The sequence below is a fragment of the Rhinolophus ferrumequinum genome, chromosome 18 (genome assembly GCF_004115265.2).
Source record: "Rhinolophus ferrumequinum isolate MPI-CBG mRhiFer1 chromosome 18, mRhiFer1_v1.p, whole genome shotgun sequence".
In the NCBI taxonomy this organism is placed as follows: Eukaryota; Metazoa; Chordata; class Mammalia; order Chiroptera; family Rhinolophidae; genus Rhinolophus; species Rhinolophus ferrumequinum.
In genome coordinates, this window is record NC_046301.1 from 23,139,855 (window position 1) to 23,164,716 (window position 24,862).

At 42.0% G+C, this 24,862-nt stretch overlaps 1 protein-coding gene across 2 annotated transcripts in view; it reads left to right on the forward strand.

The window, feature by feature from the left end:
- FHIP1A (FHF complex subunit HOOK interacting protein 1A) overlaps positions 1-24,862 on the forward strand; it is a 193,005-nt gene that overhangs the window by 134,119 nt on the left and 34,024 nt on the right. For both annotated transcript variants that reach the window (XM_033133927.1, XM_033133926.1), the window contains one exon: positions 494-580. In XM_033133927.1, coding sequence (XP_032989818.1) covers positions 494-580 — 87 coding nt within the window. The remainder of the gene's footprint in view (positions 1-493; positions 581-24,862) is intronic.

Consider the following 24,862-nt stretch of genomic DNA (forward strand, 5'->3'; position numbering starts at 1 on the left):
AAAAAGATTTTCTAAATGCCTTCCTCCCAATAAAATAAGTAGCAGAAAATGCACCTTCGAAATGAGAAAATTCTTCTGCTAGCAAAACAAATGTATTTAATTGTCCATTTTGACCATTATATTCTTTTTTTTTTAAATTAGTCACAAGACGTGATGGGATATAGATGGAATTAATGGGGCAAAAATTATACTTTCCAGTTAATTTTAAGTTGAGTCCTTATACATATTCAGTATATTTACTGTCTGTTTATAAGTAAAAACTTAAAATTACCATTTCTTTAAAATTTGAAAGTCCAAGCGATTTATACTGGAATAAACCATCTGAAAAAATTATACAGTGATTTGAAGTCTGAATTATTCTTTAACCATAGACTAAATGGCCAAAATTTGGATTTCCTTTTTGAATTCAGGATATACACAGAAATGTTTGATTTTAAGAAGACCTAAAGGTTAAATTCTTTGTCTTTTTCATGACGACTTGTTTCTCTCTTAGGTGGCTCACCCCTTGATTCGTAATCAGCTTGTAAATTATATTTACAACGGGTTCTTGGTACCAGTCTTGGCTCCTGCTCTTCATAAGGTCAGTGATTGGCTGGTGAAATCTTTTATCTGTACTATATACAGATGGAAACTGAGGAAGGTGAACATGGTATAATTGACTTGATGGTGACTTTAGCCTTCTTTTTCTTCTTGTTCCATCCATATTCCTTGGCACTGTCAAACACAGGTCTTAACAATGGCGACAGCTTAAGTCTGATGGGATCCATTCGATGTCATAGAATATGGCATTTTGAATGTCAGGTAAGATAGTCTGAACCAGGACTGGCAAATAGACTGACTCTTGTGCCTGCTACAGTTGGTGGGTAGTGGCTATTGGAACTCTCTGTTATGCTGTTCCCTAAGGCAGGTCTGTCACAGAGGGGGAAGGTTTACAGTGGATGTGGAGCGGGTCACGGGTAGCACAAGTCCCATGGATTTGCTATTTCTGAGAACATAATTTTTTTATAAGAGTTTTGTGACAGCAAAAAATTAAAGTGAAGCCACGTTAAGGTCCATTCAAAGGTTGGCTGTCCCATTAGCACCACTCTGAATTCCTTAAATCTCGCATCTTTTGTGTAATAAGTCAACTGATAGCTTTTCCGTTGCGAGCTGTCAGGAGACACCCATGGACTTAGAATTCTAATTTGAAGGAGTTCTTTTCTTCACTAAGAGACATTTGCAGTATTTAGTTCAGAGGATCTTTGTCAAGTTATTGGAGTCACCACCCCTGGTAGGAGAGAAGCAAGAGACGACTTATCACATGTTTTTTGAAGAAATGCCCAGCTTTATACATTTGGACATTCCATTTCCATGGGCTCTCATTCTATAGAATCTAAGATTACCTGATTGTGGCAACTTTGAAACCTGGCTGTACATGCAGATGGGAGTTCTAGTTTAGAGCAGCCCGTCTTGATGGAAGACATTCATCTCTTACCATTTAGTGCCTTTTGAGCACAGTGGAAATATTTTCGAAAACAAACAGGGTACTTGGTTTGATTAGGATTTTTTTGTTACTTCTAGGTTCAAGAGGTAATCTTGGACGTGGCTTGACATCAAGATGTTGAGATTTCTAGGTTATTTGAGTGGTTCATGGACACAAAGGGACCAAGTGTTTGAAATTAACAATGTCTTGTAAAATACGGAGCATATCTTTGGAAAATGTAAGCCTTGGATTTGTTTGCAGGTTGTCCTTCTGTTAGTATCTTGGTGTTCCAGGGGTGGGGTGCATGTCTCGTCTTGAAAGTCTCTAATCCTCTGCATGGAGGAATTTTCCTCTGTGGAGGAATACAACACTGCTAGTGAAATTCCTCTCACATATTTAGACTTTCTTCCACATTTATTCCCATCCTTTTCCTCATTCACTGGTTGATATAAAATAATTTCCCAAGTCATTATTATAATAGCTATAATTATAAACATTTTATTCAGGATGCTGTATGTTATTATAGTTAGCATAACTTAATGTTACAAATGTTAGTGACAACTCTTTATCTGTAATTGAGGATGAGATCCTCCCTGAGGATGAGATTGTGTTTCCCCGAAAATAAGACCTAGGCGGACCATCAGCTCTAATGCGTCTTTTGGAGCAAAAATTAATGTAAGACTCGGTCTTATTTTAATATAATATAAGACCAGGTATAATATAATAATAATATAATATAATATAATATAATATAACATAATACCTGGTCTTCTATAATGTAAGACCGGGTCTTATGTGAATTTTTGCTCTAAAAGATGCATTAGAGCTGATGGTCCGGCTGGGTCTTATTTTCGGGGAAACAGGGTATGAGGATGTGACCAGTCAGTCACTCTGTACTTCTTTCATAGCACTCACCACAAGTGGAATTAAATCATTAAATGTGCATGAACTTGCTTGCTGTCTGTCTCCACAATGGTTTTCCTGCTTCTTAGGCGTAGGGTTCACACTTATTTTGTTCACTGAGGTATCTCCAGTACCACGTACTTAGAGGCTGACTAAACAGCGCACAAATGGAATGATGTTTATTAAAGTGTTAGGTAGTGTTTGCACACAGTGGTTCATAGAGAATAATAATAGCATTTTACATGTATAACTAATATGTTCTCAATTATGCCCATAATTATAATATTAGATGTCTTGAATCATGAAGTTATTTTAATACATGGTTGCTGTGAAAAAAGTAGTCAATATTGAATATATAAATGCGAAGTGAACATTACCATATTAGACTTGAACTTCTAATCCCTAATTAAGATTCCTTAACTTTTATCCATTGTGGACCATTTCTCTCAGGGCTGTTGAGTAACTAGAGAGAATATTTCTCCCTTAGTTTATTTTCCTTCCTGCCCTTCATCTTTTTTTGCTTGTGTCTTTATCGTTTAGAATTAAAGGCTTAGGAAGGAAGCAAGGGCAAGGAGGGAAGGTGAACAGTCTCTTCTCTGGCTCTTGGCTCCCTAAGTGGTTGATAAAGAAAAGAGCCTTTCATGAATGACAAGACAGGGATGCAGAGGCAGATGAGGAAAGAAGTCCAGAATTGGGTGTTTCTTGAGAGGTTCCCAGTGGGAACAATCACATCCAATAGCCTGTATCCTCTCCTTGGATGTGGAAAGGGATACCTGGAACTTGCAAGTCTATTGTAGAGGCTTCTGTTCATAGTTTTCATATTCTGGGGACTTTGCATCAACAGAGGAGCCTTATTTAATATCCTAAATAAGTTTCCTTTGTGTACTATCTCAGCCCCCAGTTTATGCAAAGCATTCTAGTTACCTGCCATTGATGTAGGCAGTTTGCAGAGGTGCACTTAGTCTCTCTGTCTCATAAATGATACAAATAAATTCATACTTAAAAAGTTTCTCACATCACACACAGTTAATACTCATAAACAATATTTCCACGGCATTTCTTAACCGGAGATAAAGTCATTACAAAGGGTTGTGGGTAGTAAAAGGTGAAGAGTAGGGGAGGGTGCTTGACAAGTGAAGATTGTCTCCACCTTTCCTCTCTTCAGTCCACATATGTGTAATAAAATGCTGTCTTTGCAAGTTGTTTTGCTGTGTACTTTCTTCATCCAGGGCCTTGGGATGTCCATTTATTCTTCTGGATTAGTACAAAGGCATATCTGTTTTTTGTTTGTTTGTTTGTTTTTAAATAGGGCTGCATAGTTTTCTGTATTGTGGATATATGGGTCCACAATTCCTTATCCACAGCTGAAAATTCAAAAAGCTCTGAAAACGGATTTTTTAAAAAAATCTGATTAAAAAAAAAAATAATAATTCCTATGGTGGCACAACCCAACCTTTGTTGACCTCAAACCTATACCTGAACTGTCTTGGGGCTCTTTTTTATCTCACTTGTGTTAATATTTGTATGTTTTGTAGAAGAAATATTAATGTATTTGAGTATAGAGTTCTGCTCCAGACCTGCTGGGTTATGTCAAATATGGCAGATGTAATATTACTTTTCTGAAATATGAAGTTTTGAATTCCAAAATACATGGTCTCCAGGGTTTTGGATAAGGGATCGGAAGCTTATTTTGGACACTTAGGAATGGATACATTTTTGGAGATTGTTCAAATCACATTGTAAAAGTCATAGTAAAGAAAATTATGTTATGTTAATATAGATCATTTAGGAATTAGATCTAGCCATAGATATGGACATCACATTATACAAAAAATGGTTATTTTTGACTTCAGATGAATGGGAAAGCCCTTATCCAGCAGGAGCTAATTCGGTTGTCTCTGTTTAATTTAGCAGAGCTATATTTTCAAGGCTGAATATTCATTGGTATGGTGTATTAGTCTGTGTTCCCAGTGGAGCGGATGCCAAGATAGGATTAAATGAGCAAGGATTTTACTAGAAGAAATGCTGGTGAGAGAGAAAATAAGGAGCAAGGTGGAGAAGGCTGGGAGAGTTGTCAGACTGCAATGCAAATCTGACCCCAAATGTAGGATTGGGGGTGAGGTTGGCTGGGAGTGTCCTAGACTGCTATGAGGACGAACAGGTCAGCTGGACTAGAGCCACTGCACCCAGTCGTTGGCTGGGAGCAGCCTGTGGGAGGAGTGGGGAGCATTGCTGTGCAGCCGCAGGGGCCCTGGGTCAGTAAATCCTCCAGTAGTTGGAGGTCTCAGAGGTGCGTTCTCATGGCCACCACAGGCTTCCACATAGTCGACTGATTTCCATGGGTTTCCTGGTTGTAGATGTAGAAAAGAGAGACATTAAACATGCTTAATGTACAGACCTCCTGCCTTTGTGCAGAATATTCAGGAGTTCAGACGTTGCCCTTGTGCATGGGGTTGTTTGGTCAGGATTAACTTGGCCAAAGAACTTCTGTATCGGTCACTATGATTATGCTGCAGTCACAAACAATACCAGCATCTCGGGTTGAAACAACACATGTTTATGTTTTTGTTCACAGGGCTTGTCCATCTTGGGGTGTGGAATGAGCAGCTTGTAGGTAGCTTTTGTCCATGATGTCTTCACTCAGGGAACTCGGTTGATAGAATCTTCACCATACAAGAGTATAATGTTTCAATGATCTATTGCTGTGTTATCAGCTACCCCAAAACTTAAAGACTTAAAACAGTCATTAGTGTAGTGTACAATTCTCTGGTTCAGGAATTAGGGCAGGGCACAGAGGACACAGCTCATTTTTGTCCTATGAGGTCTGGGGCCTCAGCTGGGATGAGTCAAATGACTGGAGCCTGAGTAGCCAGAGCGGCTGGGTCTCTCTCTCTCTCTCTTCCCCTTTCCCTCCTTCCACAAATCCTCTCCATGGGACTAGCTTGGGCTTTCCCATAGTATGGCAGCCTTTGGTAGTTGGACTTCCTGTGTGTGTGTTGAGGGCTCCAAGAGACAGGAAGTAGAAGCTGCCAGGCTGGAAACTGAAACAGTGTTGCTTCTGTCATGTTTTGTTGTTCATAATAGTCACAGAACCTACCCACTCTCAAGGGGAGAAGACATAGACACCACTTCTGGATGACAGGCATATCAAAGAATTTGTGACCATATTCTGGGCAGGTTTACCGTGATTACCACCCCTAGCACTGAGTGTGTGTGTTAAGGGTCAGAGAGCTATATGGAGAGGACCACCTGATAAGAACCAGGAACTTCCATCATGGGTCACAACCAACCTGAGGCAACCCCTTAGAGCAGAAGTCAGGGCAATAAATAGCAAAACTTTATTTTCCTTGCTTCCTCTGATGTCCTGCTGGACTCCCATTGGGTGGACCCAAATGGAAACCAGCTGGCAAGGGAATCATGGGAAAAAAAGTGGGCTCTGCAGGTCAACTGGGGCTGACAGCAGGGCGGAAACGACTGGGAGGAGCAAATGCAAGGCATCCAGCACACTTATTTCCCAGTATCAGCATTTTAGCAGGTAATTAGCAGGTGAGATGGCACCTATAAAGTGTGTAGAAGGGCCTAAGTAAATCAGGGCTTAAAATTTTCTAGAAACGCATAACAAAGTTTATAGTTACTGCCTAATTCTGTGTATTGATCCTTATCCTCTGGAACCTAAAATCATAGTTAGACTCTAATGTGACAGGCAGATATGCTAACAACAAACTAGATATGAATAAACAATGAAGAAATAGCTAAAGCACAGATAACTATCACCACGTCAGCCTTATTATTACATGGATTCACACAGAGGCTGAGTGTGCAGTGGAATAATACCAGACCATGAGTCAGAACATCTTGATTCTAGTTCTGGCTCTTGTATTTACTGCTGTGTGGCCTCCCGTGAAGCTCTTAACCTCTCCAAGTCTCCAGTTTCTCAGCTGCACAGCGGGGATAGTAATATTCCTCCTTCCTCCTTATAGGGAATGACGATCAAACATCAGGGCATTCTGAAAATCATGCACTGTTATATGCAAAGGCATTAGCCTAGTTATTCCAGGACAAATTCTGCCATTTCGTGTGCGGTGAAAGGATAATATCATTTGTGCCAAGAGCATATAGTGAATGTGCCGCAGGTGCAAAGCGCTCTACCGGATCCCACGGGGAGATGGAGGTGACTGAGAAACCCTCTCATGTCTCCATGGAGTGCAGAATCTGGCACCCAGGAGAGGACACATTAACTACAAACATAAAGCAAGAGAGTCTAAAATAAGAGCTGTAAGAGAGACGGAAGCCAGGGCAGGTGGGGGAGGCGTGTGAGGCTGGCACAGAGGAGTGAGCAGCGAGGGAGACAGTGACGGGTTGCCGAACCCTGAAGGTGAGCAGGTGGGGAAGGGCGGTCACGGAGACAGCGCTCCAGCTGGAGCCGAGGATTGGAGGAGTGCATTTGGATAAAGTAGCCAGGCACGCTGCGCTGTGCACAAGATGCCAGGGAGCAAGAGGCTGGAGGAAGGACCCTAGTTTGACCCCCGGGGCAGGTGAGCAGTGATGTCCATCGCCAGCAGTTTCATTGCACGGGAGTCTGATGATAAGGGGCTCCGGACACTCCAGTGGTGACAAAGAGAAGGCAGCAAGTGTGGACTGCCATTTTGGGAAGTATGGTGGTAAACATAACATAAACGGAAAGGAAGGGGTTCAAGAGAAGGGAAAGGCTGAGGGGAAGCAGCTGGACAAAATAGGGATACAAGAGGTAAAGATGCCAAAGAGAGGGGATTACACCGCTTGCCGACTATCAAACCCTTCCGAACCGCCCGAAAGAGACGACTGCCTCTCCCTGATGTAAAACTGCCAGCTCCTTCCTCACCAGGTCGTTGAGTGCACTTACACATTTGTTTAAAAACACTGGGATTTTAAAGACTCGCTACATTGATAGACCTGCGGCTTCTGACCCCTCCACCAGAGCTGCCTCCTTTCCCCTTTGATGTCCACGCTCCAGACTCTCCTGGTTATTCTCCCTTAGAGTCTGTCCGCTCCACTCACCTAACTCGCTCCTTCCCTCAATGTGGGCATGCTCCAGGCTTGGTCTTCTGCTGATCACCCTGCATGATCAACTGTCAGCTCCACACAGACAGCCTGCAAAGCCCTGGGCCTGAGGCTTCAATTGTCGGTAGGATCTCTTTGCTTGAGTGACCTGCTGGGCACCTCAAACTTAGAACATGAAAAGCCAAACTCACAGCACCTTTGTCCCCAGGCCACCTTAGCTCACCCTCTGCACACCTCCTTTGTGCAAATAATATAATTTTCCTAGTTACCTAGAAGCCTTGGTTCTTCTTGAATCTTTTCTCTTCCTCACCCCTCATGTAGTGTCAAGCTTTTTTCCATAAGAGTCTTTAGTCTGATCTGTTTTGTTTCTTCTCCCAACCATCTGTTACCTAGGTCATCATCTCCAGATGCCTTGACCAGGGTTAGTCTTTGCTAATGGGTCTCGTGCTGCAACTTCTTTCTTCAGGTTGTCTCACATATGACTATTAAGTTTTCTAAACACGTCTTTAAGTACATCAGCATTCCTCTGAAACCTTCAAAGGCTCCGTCCCCATAGTCACAGAGAACAGTGTCCTCATCTGCTCTCTGCTCCATGGCCTTGTTCCAGGTGGCATTCTTGCTCCAGGGCCTCTCCTGTACTTAGTCCTTCACTTGCAGTGTTCTTACTCACTCTGTCAAGGACCAGCTTAAATCTCCCTCCCTCCCAGAGCGACCCTGACTTGGAGAGATGTAGGCTTCTCTCTTTTCTAGAATTTGTAGCTCTTAATGTCTGCCCTGAACCCCTGTTCCTTTCTGTTGTTTGGTGTATTGTTAGTATTTGACTCTGTTTCCCCACCTCTATCCTGAAGCCCCTGGAAGAGTCTATACCTGTAGTTCCCAGCATTCCAGGGAGCCCGGGGGCTTCTCGGTGAACTCACAGGGGCTCTGCCAGATACTTTAAATTTATCAGGGAAGCACAGTGACCTCTGTCGGATACCCAGTGAACTACTGGCTCGAAACAGTTCAGCTTCAGCATTCAGTGTACATTCCTTTCAATGATTTTTTTTTTTGATTTTTTTGATTTTTTTCAATGATTTTTTGACCTTTGCAAAGCAGTTTTGGATGGGTCCTGGGCTTTAAAGCAAATAACACATGAACATGAGTGTGGGGTGGGGAATGAGGTTGGCATTGATTCCCAGGTTTCAGTCCCCAAAGGAGTTAAGTTGTTAGGACTTAACTACACGTGAAGTTGTTTGGACTTAAATACTTAGTGAAGGGGATGGTTGGGTATTTCTTTTGGCTTCTGGGTGCTGTGAAAAAATGACTGATATACTGAAGGGACCATGGAGTGAAAACGTTTTGGAACCTCTCGTCTATGTTGCATGTTTTGTTGTGCCACCAGAGCAGGGTTTGGCCAACTAAGTAACATCTGTGGGCCACATTTGGCCTGTTTTGTGTATGTTGAGAGTTAAGAATGGTTTTTACATCCATTGACAGATAAATGGATAAACAAAATATGGTATATACATACACTGGAATATTATTCAGCCTTAAAAAGGAAGGCAATTCTGATGCGTGCTACAACATGGCCGAACCTTAAAGACATTACACTAAGTGAAGTAAGCGAGGCACAAGTATGATTCCCGTTATAGGAGGGACCTAGAGTAGTCAAATTCATAGAGACAGAAAAAAGAATAATGGTTACCAGGGTCTGAGAGGAAGTGGGTCATAGGGAGTTATTGTTTAAATGACACGAGTTTCAGTTTTGCAAGATGAAAAAGAGTTCTAGAGATGGGTGGCACAGCAGTGTGAACCAATAGTGCTTAACACGAACTGTACACTGAAAAATGGATAGGATGGTGAATTTTATTAAATGTTATTATTTATATTTTACCACAATTAAAAAGAAAAGTGTATATGACAGATTTACAAACCCTTAAAATATTTACACTCTGGCCCGTCACAGAAAATGTTTGCTGACCCCTTGCTCTAGGCATGATGTCCTGTATATTTTAGGGGGTCCATAAATGTTTGAAGAGGATGATAATAGTGGAAGAAAGTCCCCAAGTAGCAAGAGATGGCCTAGTGAAAGGATTACGAAGTCCCTTTTCCCCCGATTCCATGCAGTGACCAGGCTGAGGAGAGGCAGACAAAAACAGAGGCGAAGCAGGCCGACTGGCTTCGTCACTAGCTTGGAAGACTCTTTGTCCAGGTGTGTTGTTTAGGGGTCCAGGGCTGGTGGGAGACCAGCAGACAGTTTTCAGCAGCAACCAAAGATGGCCCCAGCAGGAACAGAAAGGGGGAGACGGGAGGGGGAAGGTTGCATCAAAAGCACTCTGGGCTCAGTCATGTCTCTGTCAGGTGTCTTATAAACTAGGATGGTCTTCTGTTTTGTGGGTTATTTTGGCTCCTTTTTTTTTTTTTTTGGAGACTGGTAGGAAATTAAGCCAGAAGTTTGGGGCTATCTTGTAGCAGCTGAAGGCAGGGGGAGACCTTGAGGAGGTTGAAGAGAGGGATGGGTGGAAGGAAAAATCATCACACACCATCCTTTTCTGCAGGCAGCTCGCAGGCATTCACAGTAATAACTGTGACCTCAAAGAAAGCCCGTACCTTTGGTTTTTGCAAAGAGCAGCCGGCTGTGTTTCATTCAGCAAATGATTCCATACATGTGTGCCTAGAAAAACAGAAGCAAAAACATCTACCAGAAAAACCGATTTTTCCACCATCTCCTGTGTGCTAAAACCATGCTGGAACAGTATACATGAGTAGAATAATTTCAGACATTTCCTTGAAGGCATGTGTGCTGGGTTCCTATAAGCCACGATGGAGCCCATTTGTTTTACAATCTTGTCTTCCAAACACACACATCCATATTCATGAGCTGTATCCTGTGAGCTCAGTAATTCATGGCTTATTGACTTAGGTTGATGGATGGAAGCTTTTTGGGAACTAGAGAGGAAAAGATGGAAATTTTGAGAGGCTTTGAGCAGTCACACTTGTGAGTCACCCACTAGCTATTAGTGTGTCTGTGACTGGGGTGGGTTGAGACTCCTTTAAAGCCCGGTTGGGTTCTCACTTGCTAGGAATGTTTTTTACTTTTATGCCCTATGAAACTAGTGACTGAAGATTTTAAGAGCAATTAAATACGATCTTCAAGTTATCACCATTAATAAATGTTAATGAGCTATAATTGGGCGCTGAGTTTATAGGAGGAATACCAAATCCCTTATGTCCTGCTGTTTTTAGTCCCCAGTGAAGAAGGAAGGGGCAGAGCAGCCTGTCACTTAACTATTATTACTAAGCTCCACTTTTTTCCCATCCACCTTTCCTTGTGCATCTTTAGTCTGGATAATGGTGGAGGAGGTTTTGAGGGGCAAGAGGGTAGAGTCTTGTCCCCTACTTGCTCTTCTGGCAGACTTCCTGTGGCATTTTTGGATGCCTAGCACGTTCGGGCTCTTCGTCATTCTGCTGTCATCTGTATCACATCCTAATGAAAAATACCTTGAATTTTAAGGTCTGGTTTCCAATAATGTTGTAAAATTTCACTGATCAGGTCATTCCTGTCAGCAGGAAATTGGAAGAAAGAAAGAATCAAAAACTTAGAATTAGAATGCCATCTTGGCCCTGCAATTATGAGATTTTATTTTTCAAATTTGGTGGTTCCTTGCTAAATCTTTTTCAGTTTTTTCTTGAGTTATGGAGCTCCAAACTAGACACCAGCTCCGGGGTAAACTATACTAAAACCCGTAGTAGGATAATATTTTGGTCCCTCTATTTCGTATTTCTACTTATGCATTTCAGTAATTTGCTTTTTAAAACCTGTTCTCTAGATTATTGACCCAAGGTGTTCAATGGCGAAAGGCCCCCAAATGTCACCTGCTCTATTTTTGCTAGCTCCATATTCCTCTTCCTGTCATGATGTTGAGCTCTACTTGTTCTTATGGGATTTTGTTTGTTACCCTGCCTGGCGTAAACCAGTCGCTTAAATGATTCTGTCTTCTACTGTGCCGAAAGCACACCTGTGTGCCCACCTGGGCCCACAGACTGCTGGTCTGGTGCTAAGTGGAAGGGTCCACAGGATGCCTTGGCGAAATTGTGTCGTTTCTCATAGAAGCTGCTGCTGCTGTCTCACAGCATCTCAGGCAGGCTGCGGCGGCCTCCGTACTTACTCCCTTTAGGACCATTTGGAAGTTGAGGAAACCACGTGCTGTGGACGGGCGAGCTCAGCTGGAAAGCTGGTGCACCTGGTGCCACCTCAAGTTAATATTTTGTTCTGGTTCCTGTTTGATGCGAGAGATCCGGTTGTGACCGAGAAGCTGGGATGGCAGTGGCGGGGACCAAACAATTCTGTCTCCTCAGTTACCCGGATCTTAGACCGAATTGTGCTGTGGAAGCAGAGAGGTACCATCGTAGGATCACTGTAGCCCACAATTATGGCAGTTGAAAGAGGTAATTAAAAGGCCAAGTCCTGTCGTGGGCCTGCAGCTGTGTGACACAGGTCGGCAGTAGCACTATGAATAATGGTTGAAAAAATCGTTTTAAGCAGGCCAGCTCTACCCAGCGTACATTAATGATTGCTCTATCCGACGAGAATCAGCCACTAACTAGACCTAGAAGATGTTAGTGACCGTTATAAGAAGCTTTGACTTGAAATACTTAATTTATTAATTGGAAACTGAAAGTTAGTGTGTGCCACCTAATGCATCCAATTGATGCATTCTATGCACATAATACAATTTTGGGAAGCAGCGTAGTTTAACATTTTAAAAAATAGGTTTTGAGGTTAGAGAGACCTTAGTTTGAGTTCTGGCTCTTTGCTACTTAACTAGCAGTATGACTGTGGCAGGTACCTTCATCTATGTGTATGTATTATCCATGGATAATAATACCTATCTTATTGGGTTCTTGTGAAGAATAAATGAAATGCTGCTTTTAAAGTACTTACTGTCTGGCACTTAGTGCTAAATACACATTACTAATTGAGTTAGCCAGCTGCATCTCTAAAGTGAAACATCGTTTTTATGATACTGTGGATTACTGGACAGTGAATTTTATCCCATTTGTAGGGCTATAGTATTTTGATTTTAGATAATACGCTTATTGTTCCTTAACACATTTTTATGTTATTTCATAGACAGAATAACTTTGGATTTATTCTTTTCTTATTTCTTTCAGAATGTGACGTCAACTCTACTGTTCATAGAATTGTTTTCCTATTTAATTCTCAGTGTCAGAGATTCTCAAACCTAAATGTGCAGACAGTTACCTGGAAACTTCATCCATACAAACTCCTGAGTACTAGAGATTCTGATCTGACAGGTGGGGCTGAGGAGGCCCAAGAGTCTGCACTTCCGCCAGCACCCAGGGCCTCCGAGGACCACGCTTGTACCATCTCACTGATCTGTGTCCTTCTGCTGGCACTTTGGCTATTTGTGCTCTTTCGTTGGCCTGGGATTCAGAAAACCTGGGTCCTAGTTTTGTGTGTGGTTTCAAGGGTCTTCCTCCAGTTAAGGATCTAGCTTTCTCATCTGCAGGATCCCTACCCTGTCATCCTCCCAGGACTGCGGTGGGCATCAGGTGAGGCGGTAGATAAGAGCTCCTTGGGAAGTGGTGGAGCCATTTCCAAAAGAGCATAGCAGTCAAACGGGTATACAATCTGCCCTGCTTCCTTCTGGAGCTGTGTTAGCGATGGAAGCAGATTACATAGCTCAAAATACTTGGCAAAATTTAAGGACTCAATAGTAGTAGTATCTAAAATTGCGTAGTGAAAGGAGATTTGTTGGATGCTGAAGTATCAGTTCTAAGAATGTGATTCTGCCCCTGATGTGTGTACAGTGTTTGACTGAGGGAGGTACCTCCCATTGTTGAGGATGTGGGACAAGTGTCATTATTACTATGAAATCAACGCTGCTTTCCTGTGCTGCTGTCATGGGGACAGTGATGTCAATACCATAAAGACTCCTTTCACATGGGAAGCGGTCGGCTTGGCAGTGGGGATGCTGGCCACTCACTGATGTTGCTTACATCACAGAATGCGATAAGGCATCGCCATTGCACTGCTGACCCCGTCCCCCCACCGCCTAGGGGCCTTGGTGCTGTGGGCAGAAGGGAAAACATGTGCTCCTTGCAACTGGTGGTTACACAATAAAGACAGTACTACCAGTTGACTGTAACCTTATTACTTTTTTTTTGCTTCCCATACTCTAGGTTATTAAGTGGAAAGATGAGGCACACAGATGTTTAGATCCATGTACAAATATACTTTTCCCTTCCCAATACACAGCAAAGCCTGAGAGAGTCTCTTGTTTTTCCCAGAGCTGTCACATGCAGACCAACTGTGGGACATGATGAAATGTCTAGTATTTACTGAGAGTGTGGAAATAGATTATCATAGAAGCTGTTGGAACATTACCTCTGTTTTTCCTAAAGAAAATGTTGTGATTAATATCTAAGGTCTTATGCTAAGTTAAGCACTGTATCTTTAAATATTTTGTGGACACACAGGCTCCAGGTAAGGCATGTAGTGTGTATTCAGCTGAGACCTGGGCATATTGTTATGGGAATGGAAACCCAAATCTTTCCTCTTGCGTGTTCACAGAACAACTAAGGAAATAATTGGCCATAGGATCCATGACGTCATCACCTGGGCCCAAAGCCAGCTTCCTGGTGCTTTGGGGCATTCCTGTCTTTATAATATTGATCAAGTGCTGTGCCAAAACAAACAAACAAACAAACAAAAACAATGGCCCAAGTAAATAGAGTTCAAATGGAGAGCGAAGAGGAAAGCAAATTTATTCATTGACATAAACCTAGCTATAGGGGTGTCCAGTGAGTAGGTTCTTTGTAAAGCATTTAATATGGTGTGGTCTTTAGAGTCAGACGGCCAGGATTGATATCCCAGCTCTGCCACTTGCTAGCTGTGTGCCCGTGGGCAGAACCCTTAACCTCTCTGAGCCATTTTCCTCACTTGTACAATGAGGGTGATAATGACAGTGCCTACCTTCCACAATTTGTGAGGATTAAGTGAGTTGATACTTTAAAATAGTGCCTGGCACAGAGTAAGTGCTATGTGTGTGTTAACTCTATGATTACTGTTTTTGTTCTTATTGTGTAGTCGTTGGAAACTCATGATTTTAGATGACTGAGCAGTGCCTTCATTGATCTGTAATACTATACTGTAATGTAACTGTTACTATCTGTAATAATATAAAATCTGGCTTATTGCCAGGAGGAAATAGACATCAAGGTACTAGGAGAAATAACTCAGAGACGTAGACTTGTTCGAGCCCCTCTGTTTGAACTTTTCCCTAGGCGAGTCCCAAACTGTGTCCCACTTCCCTCTCCATAGACACTTCGCCCGCCATTCTGGACCATTTGCTGTACACTGAGTGTGAATTATCCTTCTAGTTAAATGCCTACGCTTATGCCTTCCCTTTACTTGGCGACACCTTTCTCCTCCAACTGTGCTTACCCAAATCTTTCTCACGCTCTGATGTCCAGACCACCTCCTCCTGAAAGTCTTTCTCATCGAGCCAGGGGTAGGAAATCACTCTTTATTTCTTTAGAGTTTGGTTGGTGTCACTCATGTGGCACTTAAAGCTTATTTTGGCTTATCATTTTGGGTTTAATATGTCTTACCTCTCCTACCAGGTGGTAAGCACCATGAGAATAGAGACTGTACATGTTTGTTCATTCAGTCATACACTGAATTAATATCTAGCACATCTCCTTGTACATAATAGGTGTTTTATGCTTGTTAAATAAGTGATTATGGGAACATAGATATGGTCACTAGGTAGGGGGGGTGTGTGTGTGTAGCAAACTGTGAGAGTGAGAAGAGAAAGCTAAGGAGAGATTAAAAGGAGAGCTTAGAGCTGTCGGGGTCAAGTTAGGTTGATGAACTGATATTTGACTTACAACTGGTACTTGGAGGGTGGCATGGAGTGGGAGAAAAGAAGTGAGGTGTTTGAGGGGAGGGGTGTTTAGAATTGGCTAGAGAAGGCTGTTGCTGAAAGTGAGACAACTCTTAATTGCTGTAGGAGTCCAGAAGGGTAATGACGTGATACAGATATTGCTGAAAAAAATATAAAGGAAGATATAGTTTTATAAAAAGAAGCTGAAGGAAAATGAACAAAAAAAATATTACTGAGGAATCCGTGATGGCTCTAAGATTCATGTTTGAATTGTGCCCTCCACATCTAGAAATGAATTGTCAGAAACGGGCAAACTTTTCTTTACTGTTTTTGGCTTGAGTTGCCTATGAGATATCAAGTTGAAAAGAACTGACAATATATCATTGCAATGTTAGTTACCAAGGCATCAAACTACCTGGATGAGCACATGTGGTATTTATATTTGTGTTAAATGCTTTAGTAGAACTAGTAGATTTAGCTGCCCCGTTTTTCCTTTGAAGATGGCATTCTGTCAGAATTTAGGAGTTTAGAATCTTAGAAGTTCGTTATACTTCAATTGAGTAGAGAAAGTATGTGTGGAGCAAAGATGAGGGGCTCTCACTTATCTCTGTGTCCTTGTTTCCTGACACAGTGTTAGCGCAATGCTTGGCACCCAGTAGGACACTATAGATGTTTTCCAGTAAACGAATGAATGCATGACATCTTAGTTTTCCAATAAATGAATTTATAATACCTCAGTTTAAACAAATTTCAGACTGGATGGATTTCATCAAAAGTACCTTTGTGTTTAAAGTTCTTGCCAAATCTAAATGGAGAGATTAAATTGGAGATGGAAACATAGTACATTATGTACTCCCAAAATTTTAGTACATAATTCTAAACATAATTCCAGAGATTGTCTAGTTCCAGCTCCTCATTTTTCCGATAAAGACATTGAAGACTAAAGACGAGTGACTTGCTTAGCTCACACAGCGGATGACTGGCAACACTGGGACCAAAACCCAGATCTCCAGGTCTTAAGGTCCCAGAATCATCTCTTTCCATTACCCTGCTCCGAAGTAAATCTAGTTCCATGATGCCTTCCATGGCATGAGTTAACTCCTGAGCTCCCAATGCAGAATTTAGGGAAAAAGTCTCCTTATGCTTTTGTTAATTGAAAATGAAAAGATTTCTTAGAGAGCAAATCCCCTTTCTCTCAAGGCTCCTGTGCAATGCAGGGGCTGCGTGGGTGCAACCATAGTAATTTCTTCATGTCCTGCTTGAGTTTCTCCTTCTGGTAAGTCTGCTCGACAAGGAGATCTTGCACCATCTAGTGGATCTAAGAGGCTCTCGAGTTGATTTTTTTTGGTGGTTCTACTTGAAAGAGAAGAAAGGAACAATAGCTTTACGTAATTAATCTACAGATTCTCACATGGAAGTCTTGGTTCCTATCATGAGACTGAGGTTAGCAATCCAGAATGATGGTAGGTTCACTTTGTACCTCACAGTGCTAAAAACAAGGCACGTCATTGACCATCTTTTTTTTTTTTTAATGGTGGAAGGGAGAGTAAGGAAGAGGGCGCTACATCAACCTTGATTTTTCAACCAGAGCTTAGATTCTTTTGTTCATTATTAATTCAAAGCTTAACTCTTCTGTAATGGGCCTTCCCATCATAGTTGGGAATTAGTCAAATCCTGCTGTTATTCCTGGGAAATCCTCTAGTATTCATTTGAGCAATTAACTTATTCAATAATGTGCAGTAATCTACTACCTAATTGGATAAATGAAGTTTTGGGAAGCTTCCAAATTACTCGTTTGTTTTCCTTCAGTAGAGATTTTAAATATTTTCACAAGCTCTGCAAACTACTTAGCTCATGTGGCAAGTGGGAGAAGATGGTATCAGTAAGCAGAATCACTGGATGACGGAGTGGGCGACGCAGGATGGTGATCTCACCACTGACTTTGCCCTGTGATCTCAAATGCTTGTTTACCTCCCAGGCCCAAGATTTCCTTGGGAAGAACGTGATCGGTCAGATGTATTCTTACAAAATACTGGTCAGCAAAAACCAGGGTGTTTTTTTGTTTGTTTGTTTGTTTTTTTAATTTGTGTTCCTCTGTCAGCTGAAATATTTTGATTGGCACCTTAGCAACTAGTATCATCATCCTTGGTGGTAGTGGGTCTTCATGATAGAATCAACTAGGGGAGCCTGGCCCCATCCCTGGAGATTCTGATTTAACTGGATCCAGGTGGCACCATGAGCATGCGTATTTTTAAAAAGCTCCCTGGGTGATTCTAACACGGCGCCAGGGTTGAGCACCTCTGCTGTATGGCATCCTCGAAAATGTGTTGTGAATCACTGAATTCCAAATCAAGTTTTCACATTGGAGATCCTTTTTTGAAAACCAGTATTCTCCTCGGGGCCAGAAGTTGTACTGTATTATGATCGGAGCAATGAAGTTATCATTGCGCCGGAATGCCTCCATTTTTACATCCCTAGGTGGGGCTGGTGGAGTCAGTCCTGGTGCATGATCCAGGTCTGAGGAATGGGAGTACTTTCAGGGATAGCCAGGAGCAGCGAGGGCCAGAAGTTAGTGCCTTGGGGAGTGACAGTTTCATGTGTTATTATAGTAGTCGTCATCTGAAGGCATTCCATATTGTTGGCACTTGTAGCAGTGACAGTAGGAAAGTTGGCGTCTCACCTTAAATCTTTTTTTTTTTTTCCCCTCTGGTGGCTTGATAATGAATGTCAGTGTCTTTCTGTGGTTTCTAGGAGTAAGGCGCTATGGAGAGCTGTTTTCTGAAGTAGTGTCCTGATCTGTCACTGGGAGCAGGTTGCTTCTGAGAAATGTAGTTAGAGGAGGGGTGGGGTGGTAAAAGGGCAGGGATGGGTGTAAATAGCCCCAAATGCTATAATTTGAACTTTAATAATGGGAGCCAATGTCCTTGACCTCAATAAGCCCACATAGTTGATGTAACTATTTAGTTTTGAAATATTTCTGCTCTGTTTTTAGAGGGCAAAGGATGAGAATATCATGGAATTGTTAGAATTCTTGTCCTGGCTTCTCTTCAAAATAGTCTAACGGACACAAAATTTGGTATCAGGCAGACCTGGTTTCTGATGACTCTGGTCTCTGCCACTTATCGTGTACTATTGGCACAAGCTTTTGAGCCTCAGATTTGTCAGGTGAGAACCCTCGGACCTACAAGATGAATTAACTCAGATAATGTATATAAAGCGCTAACACAATGCTTTGCACAGAGCTGGGACTCCACCAATGATAGCTATTTCTAGAACTGCCATTAATAGTATAATAATTAATGATGAATAATAATTAACTTTTTTCCTCCTCTGGAAAGGTGCCTGAGATATAATAAGTTGCTTCATGGCTTGTGTGTGTGTCCAGTCGTCCTTCTGATGTGCTAAGGATGGGGATGGCAGAGGGTGTTGACAGAGGTCCCAGCTGGGAAAGGTATACTCAGTTTTTGTCCTCACATAAACAGCGTGTTATAATTTAGTCTCCTCACATTAGTCACTTACAATGTAGTTGTTCCCGAGAAGAGTTACTTTCACTGATCATTCATTCATCTTGTGTACATCCTACTTGTTTACCTTAGAGATGATAGAATCGATTTTTATTTAAACAGTGTGGACGGGGGTTTGTAGAGAAGAAGGGAAAATATGATTTCTGGGGATTACTTTACTGTGAGTCATACCTGGTGCCATGGGGTGATGTGGGACTTGGACATCGGGGGACTGGAAGAGGGTAGGTGCCCAAATTCAACAGCCATCAATTTTGAATTGCTGTACAGGGATCCCTGTTAGGATGCATTTGTGTTGCCATGTTTGTCTTGCTGCCACCTTTATCATTTGGAATGCATCGGACGTGTCTGGAGCACAGTACCATGTATGTCATTGAAGCCTTGGGCCTAGAGTATAAAGCATTTATACAAAATCACGGTTAACAATCTGCATAGCTAAGGGACCTGTAATGCAGTTTCAGAAAAGGCAGTGTATTCTCATTGAGGTATAAAGGGCTCTCTTCGCCGCCTGAGTTCTGACAAGTTAAAAATGACAAAAAGTGAGTGAGGCAGACAGAAGACCAACGTAGCACCTTTACGACCAATTAAACTGATGCTGGAGAATAGGGTTTATACCCGTAGGCAAGACTTTCCCACACTGAACCCCAGAATTAGACAGACTCTCCCAGACCTCCTACAGAATCTGTGGCTGGAGGAGCAGAGAAGAATGGTACTTCCGGCTGGCAGACTGGCTTCCGGAAAACAAGAGAGAGGAAGGGACAGGCTCATGGAAATGACCACTTCTTCCTCCGCCCTGGGGGAAGAGTTCTTGAGGGCGGCAGAGAGGGGCCTGAAGAGCTCTGCTGGGAGATTCTGCACGTGGGAGGAAACATTACAACTGGAGACTTCATTTTTCTCTATCAGGGCTACAAAAATCCAACCTTTTTAAATTCTAGCAAATTTGGAAGTAGTAATTTATACTGAAAAAATTAATAGGGAGCGGATTAAATGTCAGTCCCAATGAGACCCATCCTGCCGGTTAGCCTTCCCTCCCCCATGATTTTCCAATGCAAATGTGAAGTCAGAGCAGTGTCCTCGCTGTCCTCTATGCTCAGTACCGTGTTCAGCTGGATTATTCTTTCCACTTCCTGCTTGTCTGTCCAAAATGTACTCATCTGTTACGTCCCCATAGTGGGCTAGAGCCTTGCACTTATGCACACCCCGATTCTTCTCATGTCTGTTACTGAGCTTTCACTGGGGACCACACAGTTGACTACTTTTGTGTATATTCGGCTGGTAGTATATTGTACGCGTGAACAGCGTTCATTACGCAGTAGGTTAAATAAATGTATGAAAAGAAAGGGCTAGCACCCTGATCACTATATTAGAATAGAGTTCTGTGTTAGTTATGCCGGGAGATAAAATTTCCAAGGCAAAGAGCTGCAACTAGCTCTTGTGTCTCTTGTATCGTGCTGCTGACTCGCAGTCACAGACTCAGATTCTTGGAACTGAGAGCGTAGATTATTTAGCCCAACACCGTCATTTTACAGCTGAGAACACGAAGACTCATGGTGTGAAAAGAAATATTCGGCGTCTATGAGCTTCATATGTGTGAGAGGAATAGAGGATATGAAATAGATCATTTTTCAATTCTTTAATATTAGATTATCCACAGCAGGTTCACGAGGCAGCTTTATATTTGCGTTAGGAAGTCCAATAAGTGTTCCACAGTGCTCTTCTATTATCTTGTAAAGCCTCACTTCGTTATGTTCTCACCAAATCTGTGGCAGAAGGCACTTTGCACAGAAACCTGTACCTAATCTCATTGTGAACCTTCTTCACTGACATGCCACTTCCTGTGGTAGATTACATGGCAGGTCAGAGACAACCAGGCTTGTTTCACAGCTGTAACACTTGAGACACCAAAAGATTACTTGACTTGTCCAAGGTCACCAGATACTAAAGTTTAGAACACAAATATTTTACGGTCCATCTTCTTCTAACTCATGATTCCTTTTCATCCTTAAATTATTATCTGTACGCTCTGAGAATTCCAGCTTAGAAAGGAAGCACATGTGTGATTCCCTTATCAGCAAAGAGAAAGAAGAGTTAACATAAGTACTTAACCCTCCCTTGGTAGAGTTAGGGACCAAGTCTGGAGGAATGACAGCCTGGCTTTGATGAGAGCTGAGAGGGGGTGCTGCCCTGTGCTGGTGTGGAACAGGAAGCAGGGGTTGGTACAGGAGGAGATGGGTCCCCTATCGCTCAGCTCCTCCTACGTCCCAGGCAGGTTTTCCAGGCGCAGATTCAGTATTTGTTTTAGGTTGTAGAGACCCTAAGATGTCAGTGATCATATTTCACTATTGTGTAAAAATGTCAAACAAAATAAGCATAGTGTTTTGGTTATTTCTACCACTGTTTCTTTCCATTAAATTTTAAATTTTTTAGGTTTTTAATTAAAAATTAAACTTTAGTATTGGCTCTTACTTGTTTATTAGTTAACAGAAAAGTTAACAGATAAGTAAATATATGTTTGTGTATATATATATATATATATATGGCACACAGGTCATGGTTTAAAAAGTTTTGAAAATTACTATTCTCACGCTTTGGCAGATTATTTGGAAAATGGGTTATGAGATTAGTTTTGACATGACGTTTCTACTTTATTGTGGACTACAAATGGTCATTGGTCTTCTCTTGATATGAAACATTCATTTATTAATTCAATTCACTCAACAATATATATTTTGAACATCCAGTATATGTCAGGCACTGTTCTATATACTGAGAACTCTATAGCAATTTACTCACAAACCACATCTTATTTTCAGAGAAAACACTATCAGTTTGCATAAGGGTTAGCTGTAGGTAACAGAACACTCCTTAATGTAACAGAAAATTCCTGTTCTATAAAACTCCTTTTAATGATTCTTTCCTATTCTATACACCAATTCTACTTACACTTCATTGGCCAGGATATATATAGCCACACCTAGCTGCAAAGAAAGAAGGGAAATGTAGCGTTTTTGTTTGTTTTGTTTTGTTTTTAGCTATAAAGTTAGAGTTTATTCCCAATGAAGAAAGGGAGACTGAATATTGAAGAGACAATTAGTAGTGCCTACCACAGATTCAAAGTTTCCTCCATGTTAACACAATTCTGTTTCTGTTGGTGGGAAGCCAGAAGTTTCTGTTACTGTAATTATTAGAAAAGCACAAGCTGGACATGTCCAGGGTTGTACAGGTTGTCCATTGCACAGGGATGCCCAGCTGAGGGGGCCAATAGGAGAGATGAAGTCCCATTCTGCTGGCCAGATTGTGTGCCTTTGCACAGCGCTGAATCCACCCACAGGAAGGGGCACCTTTATCTAACTGGCAGAAGACACCTTCTGCTCTGGCCTGGTTGTGAGCTCGGCAGCTACTTGGCCCAGGAAAACCCTTTTCCTAATTTGCAGAAATGCCCTGTATAGGCTTGTTTTGGTTCAGAGGCTGGGTCCCAGGTAGCTTAGGCATTTGACCGCAGACATACCTGGTTCATACCTTCTCACCTAGCTTTACTTCTTTAAAAATTACCTAAGCTAGGAGACAACTGTATTCATTGTGCGCGCGCTCTCACGCGCGCGCTCTCTCTCTCTCTCTCTCTCTCTCTCTCTCTCTCTCTCTCTCTCTCTCTCTCTTTTTCTCTCTCCCCCCTCCCTCCCTCTCTCACTCCCTCTCTCACTCCCTCTCCCTCTCCCTCTCCTTTTCCCTCTCCCTCCTCCTCCCTCCCTTCCCATTAAACCAGCCTCAGGTACTAGAAGCCGCCTCATCTCTGACCTCTTCGCTGGACTTCATATCACCTCTCCCCCATTGTAGGAGAGGAAAATTTGGGTTGTAAATTAAGCTTGCATTGACTTGTGATTTGAAATGGAAAATTAGATCTTTCTTTTTAATTTCAAGAAGTGCAGGAGGGAGATAATGCTGTACCAAAGGATTTGCTTCTTAAGCATCCAAATTATGAAAAGATAGGAAGGGTCCCACCCTCCCTACACAGACAAATACAGAAACTAAACTCACACAAACCCCACCTTATCTAGGGCAGCCAGCTGGTATTCTTCTTGGAAACACACGTGGAGAGGGGAGGGAGAATCTGGTCTGAACATGGGTGGGAATCTTCTATTCTTTCCCTGCACTCTCCTAAGAGAACATTAAAATTTTATCAGCAACAAATGCCCTGCATTCAAAAAGATTTTTCTTTAAGTAGTCGTAAGAAAACCAAAAAACAAGGAAAACAGAAAGGAAGTTAATAGTCTGCTTGTTTTACCTTCTTGGTATAATTTTCTCTTGCCCCCACATGGACTTTTTTAAGCCCACTCTCCCCCTGATTTTTATGCCTGACTTGCCTTTCAGGTGAGAGACAGAAAGAATAACTCTGACAGGAGGCTCCTCTATTTGCCATACCCTGTGATTATCCAGTGCTGGGTGACGAGCGGGTTGGGATAACAGAAAAATGCCCAGAAAGACTAGAATTATTGAATCCGTTGGGGGCAGACACCTGTGTGTTTTCTCAATCTTCTATTGTGTTGAGGTATTTCTGGCTCTTGTGGAAAATAAGCCAGGAGTGAAATCTGTCTTTTATCATCAGAACTTGCCTTTGTTATAGTTTTGGTGTCTAGGAACATTAGTCTGTGTATAAAATTCCACCCGCAAGTAATACATTTAACCCAGCAGGCAGATCGAATTGGGGGCGAAGGTGGCAGGCAGGAGATGCCACCTTCTTATAATTGTCCTCAGATACTTCATCGTAGAGAAGTGGCTGGTTCAGACTCTGACCCATAAATCATTTCCCCTCTAATGTTGGGTGAAGGTCGGTCTCATCAGACTTCAATAGTACTGTCTTATTAATCAAGAAGAGAAATTAGAGGGAAGCGTGAGGAAGCATTTCTTTTTTCCCCCAACGGATCACTTTACTAGGTTGCCTTAATTCAAGAGCATGGCATGAGTTAAGCTCTGTATTTTCAATGAAATGTTATTCAGTATAAAAGAAAAATTTCCTCTGCAGTTCGCATACTGTCAAATTAATCTAACTACCTTGCTAATGAAGGCATCCCCAACGTGAGCTGTGAAAAACCGAGTGTTTTTATTAGTCACAGGGCTGCTGATTTCCTTCTTGACACATTTATTGATTACCCTTTGAGTACCTGCCGGTGTACCAGGTGCTTTGAGAATTCACACTGTAGGTCAGACAGAGTCATTTCGGCAATAAGTTTGCAAACTTAAAGGATGGATAAATGCATTAAGAAAACGGAGAAAGGGAATAGACTTAGCCGAGAAAAGAAAGAGCTGAGGGGTGTAATAAGAATTCCAGAAGAGGAAAGAATGTTGAGTTTTAGGGGACAGCATTTCTCCATCACCTCTTCTTAATGTGAGGGCAAGTTAAATTACAGAAGGCAGAGTCTTCCTTTACGGTGGGGCATGTTTTCTGATTGAACAGACCTACTGAACTGCATTGTCAAAGGAAGCTGTGTCATTCTGAGTTCAGAAGAGGGTTTGCGGATATTTGTGTGCTGGCTTCCCAGCAGCAGACCTCCATCCTTTCTAAGCCTGCTTCTTCAGCCTTCTGGTGATTGTTAGTTTACCCCAGTGTCCTTCCTATAAATATATTTTCTGCTTAGCTCAAGTCAGTTCTCATAAGATTGGGTGGATTTGAGCTGAAACAACATACTGTGAATAATCCTTAATTACACAGTAGGTGCTCAAAAACTGATCAGGGATAGTCTTGTTGTTTTTATGGTTCTTCACATTGCAAGTAAGAAGTTCGAATCACAAAGGAAGAATCTTTTTGGAACAATTAGTAAACAGGAAAGGGATGGATCAAGTGAACTTTGGCATCATCTAGAAATCTTTGCTTCCGTACTAAAATACCCCAGAATTTCCCTGTTAACTGTGACCTCAGAGCCATAGTAGGAAATACTTTCCTTATGTGATATTTGGAGTATTTCAATAGCTACACTTGATTGGATGAGGTTCAAATATAATGGATTATTATTGAATTTCACCCTGATAAATTGTATTATAATGAAGTA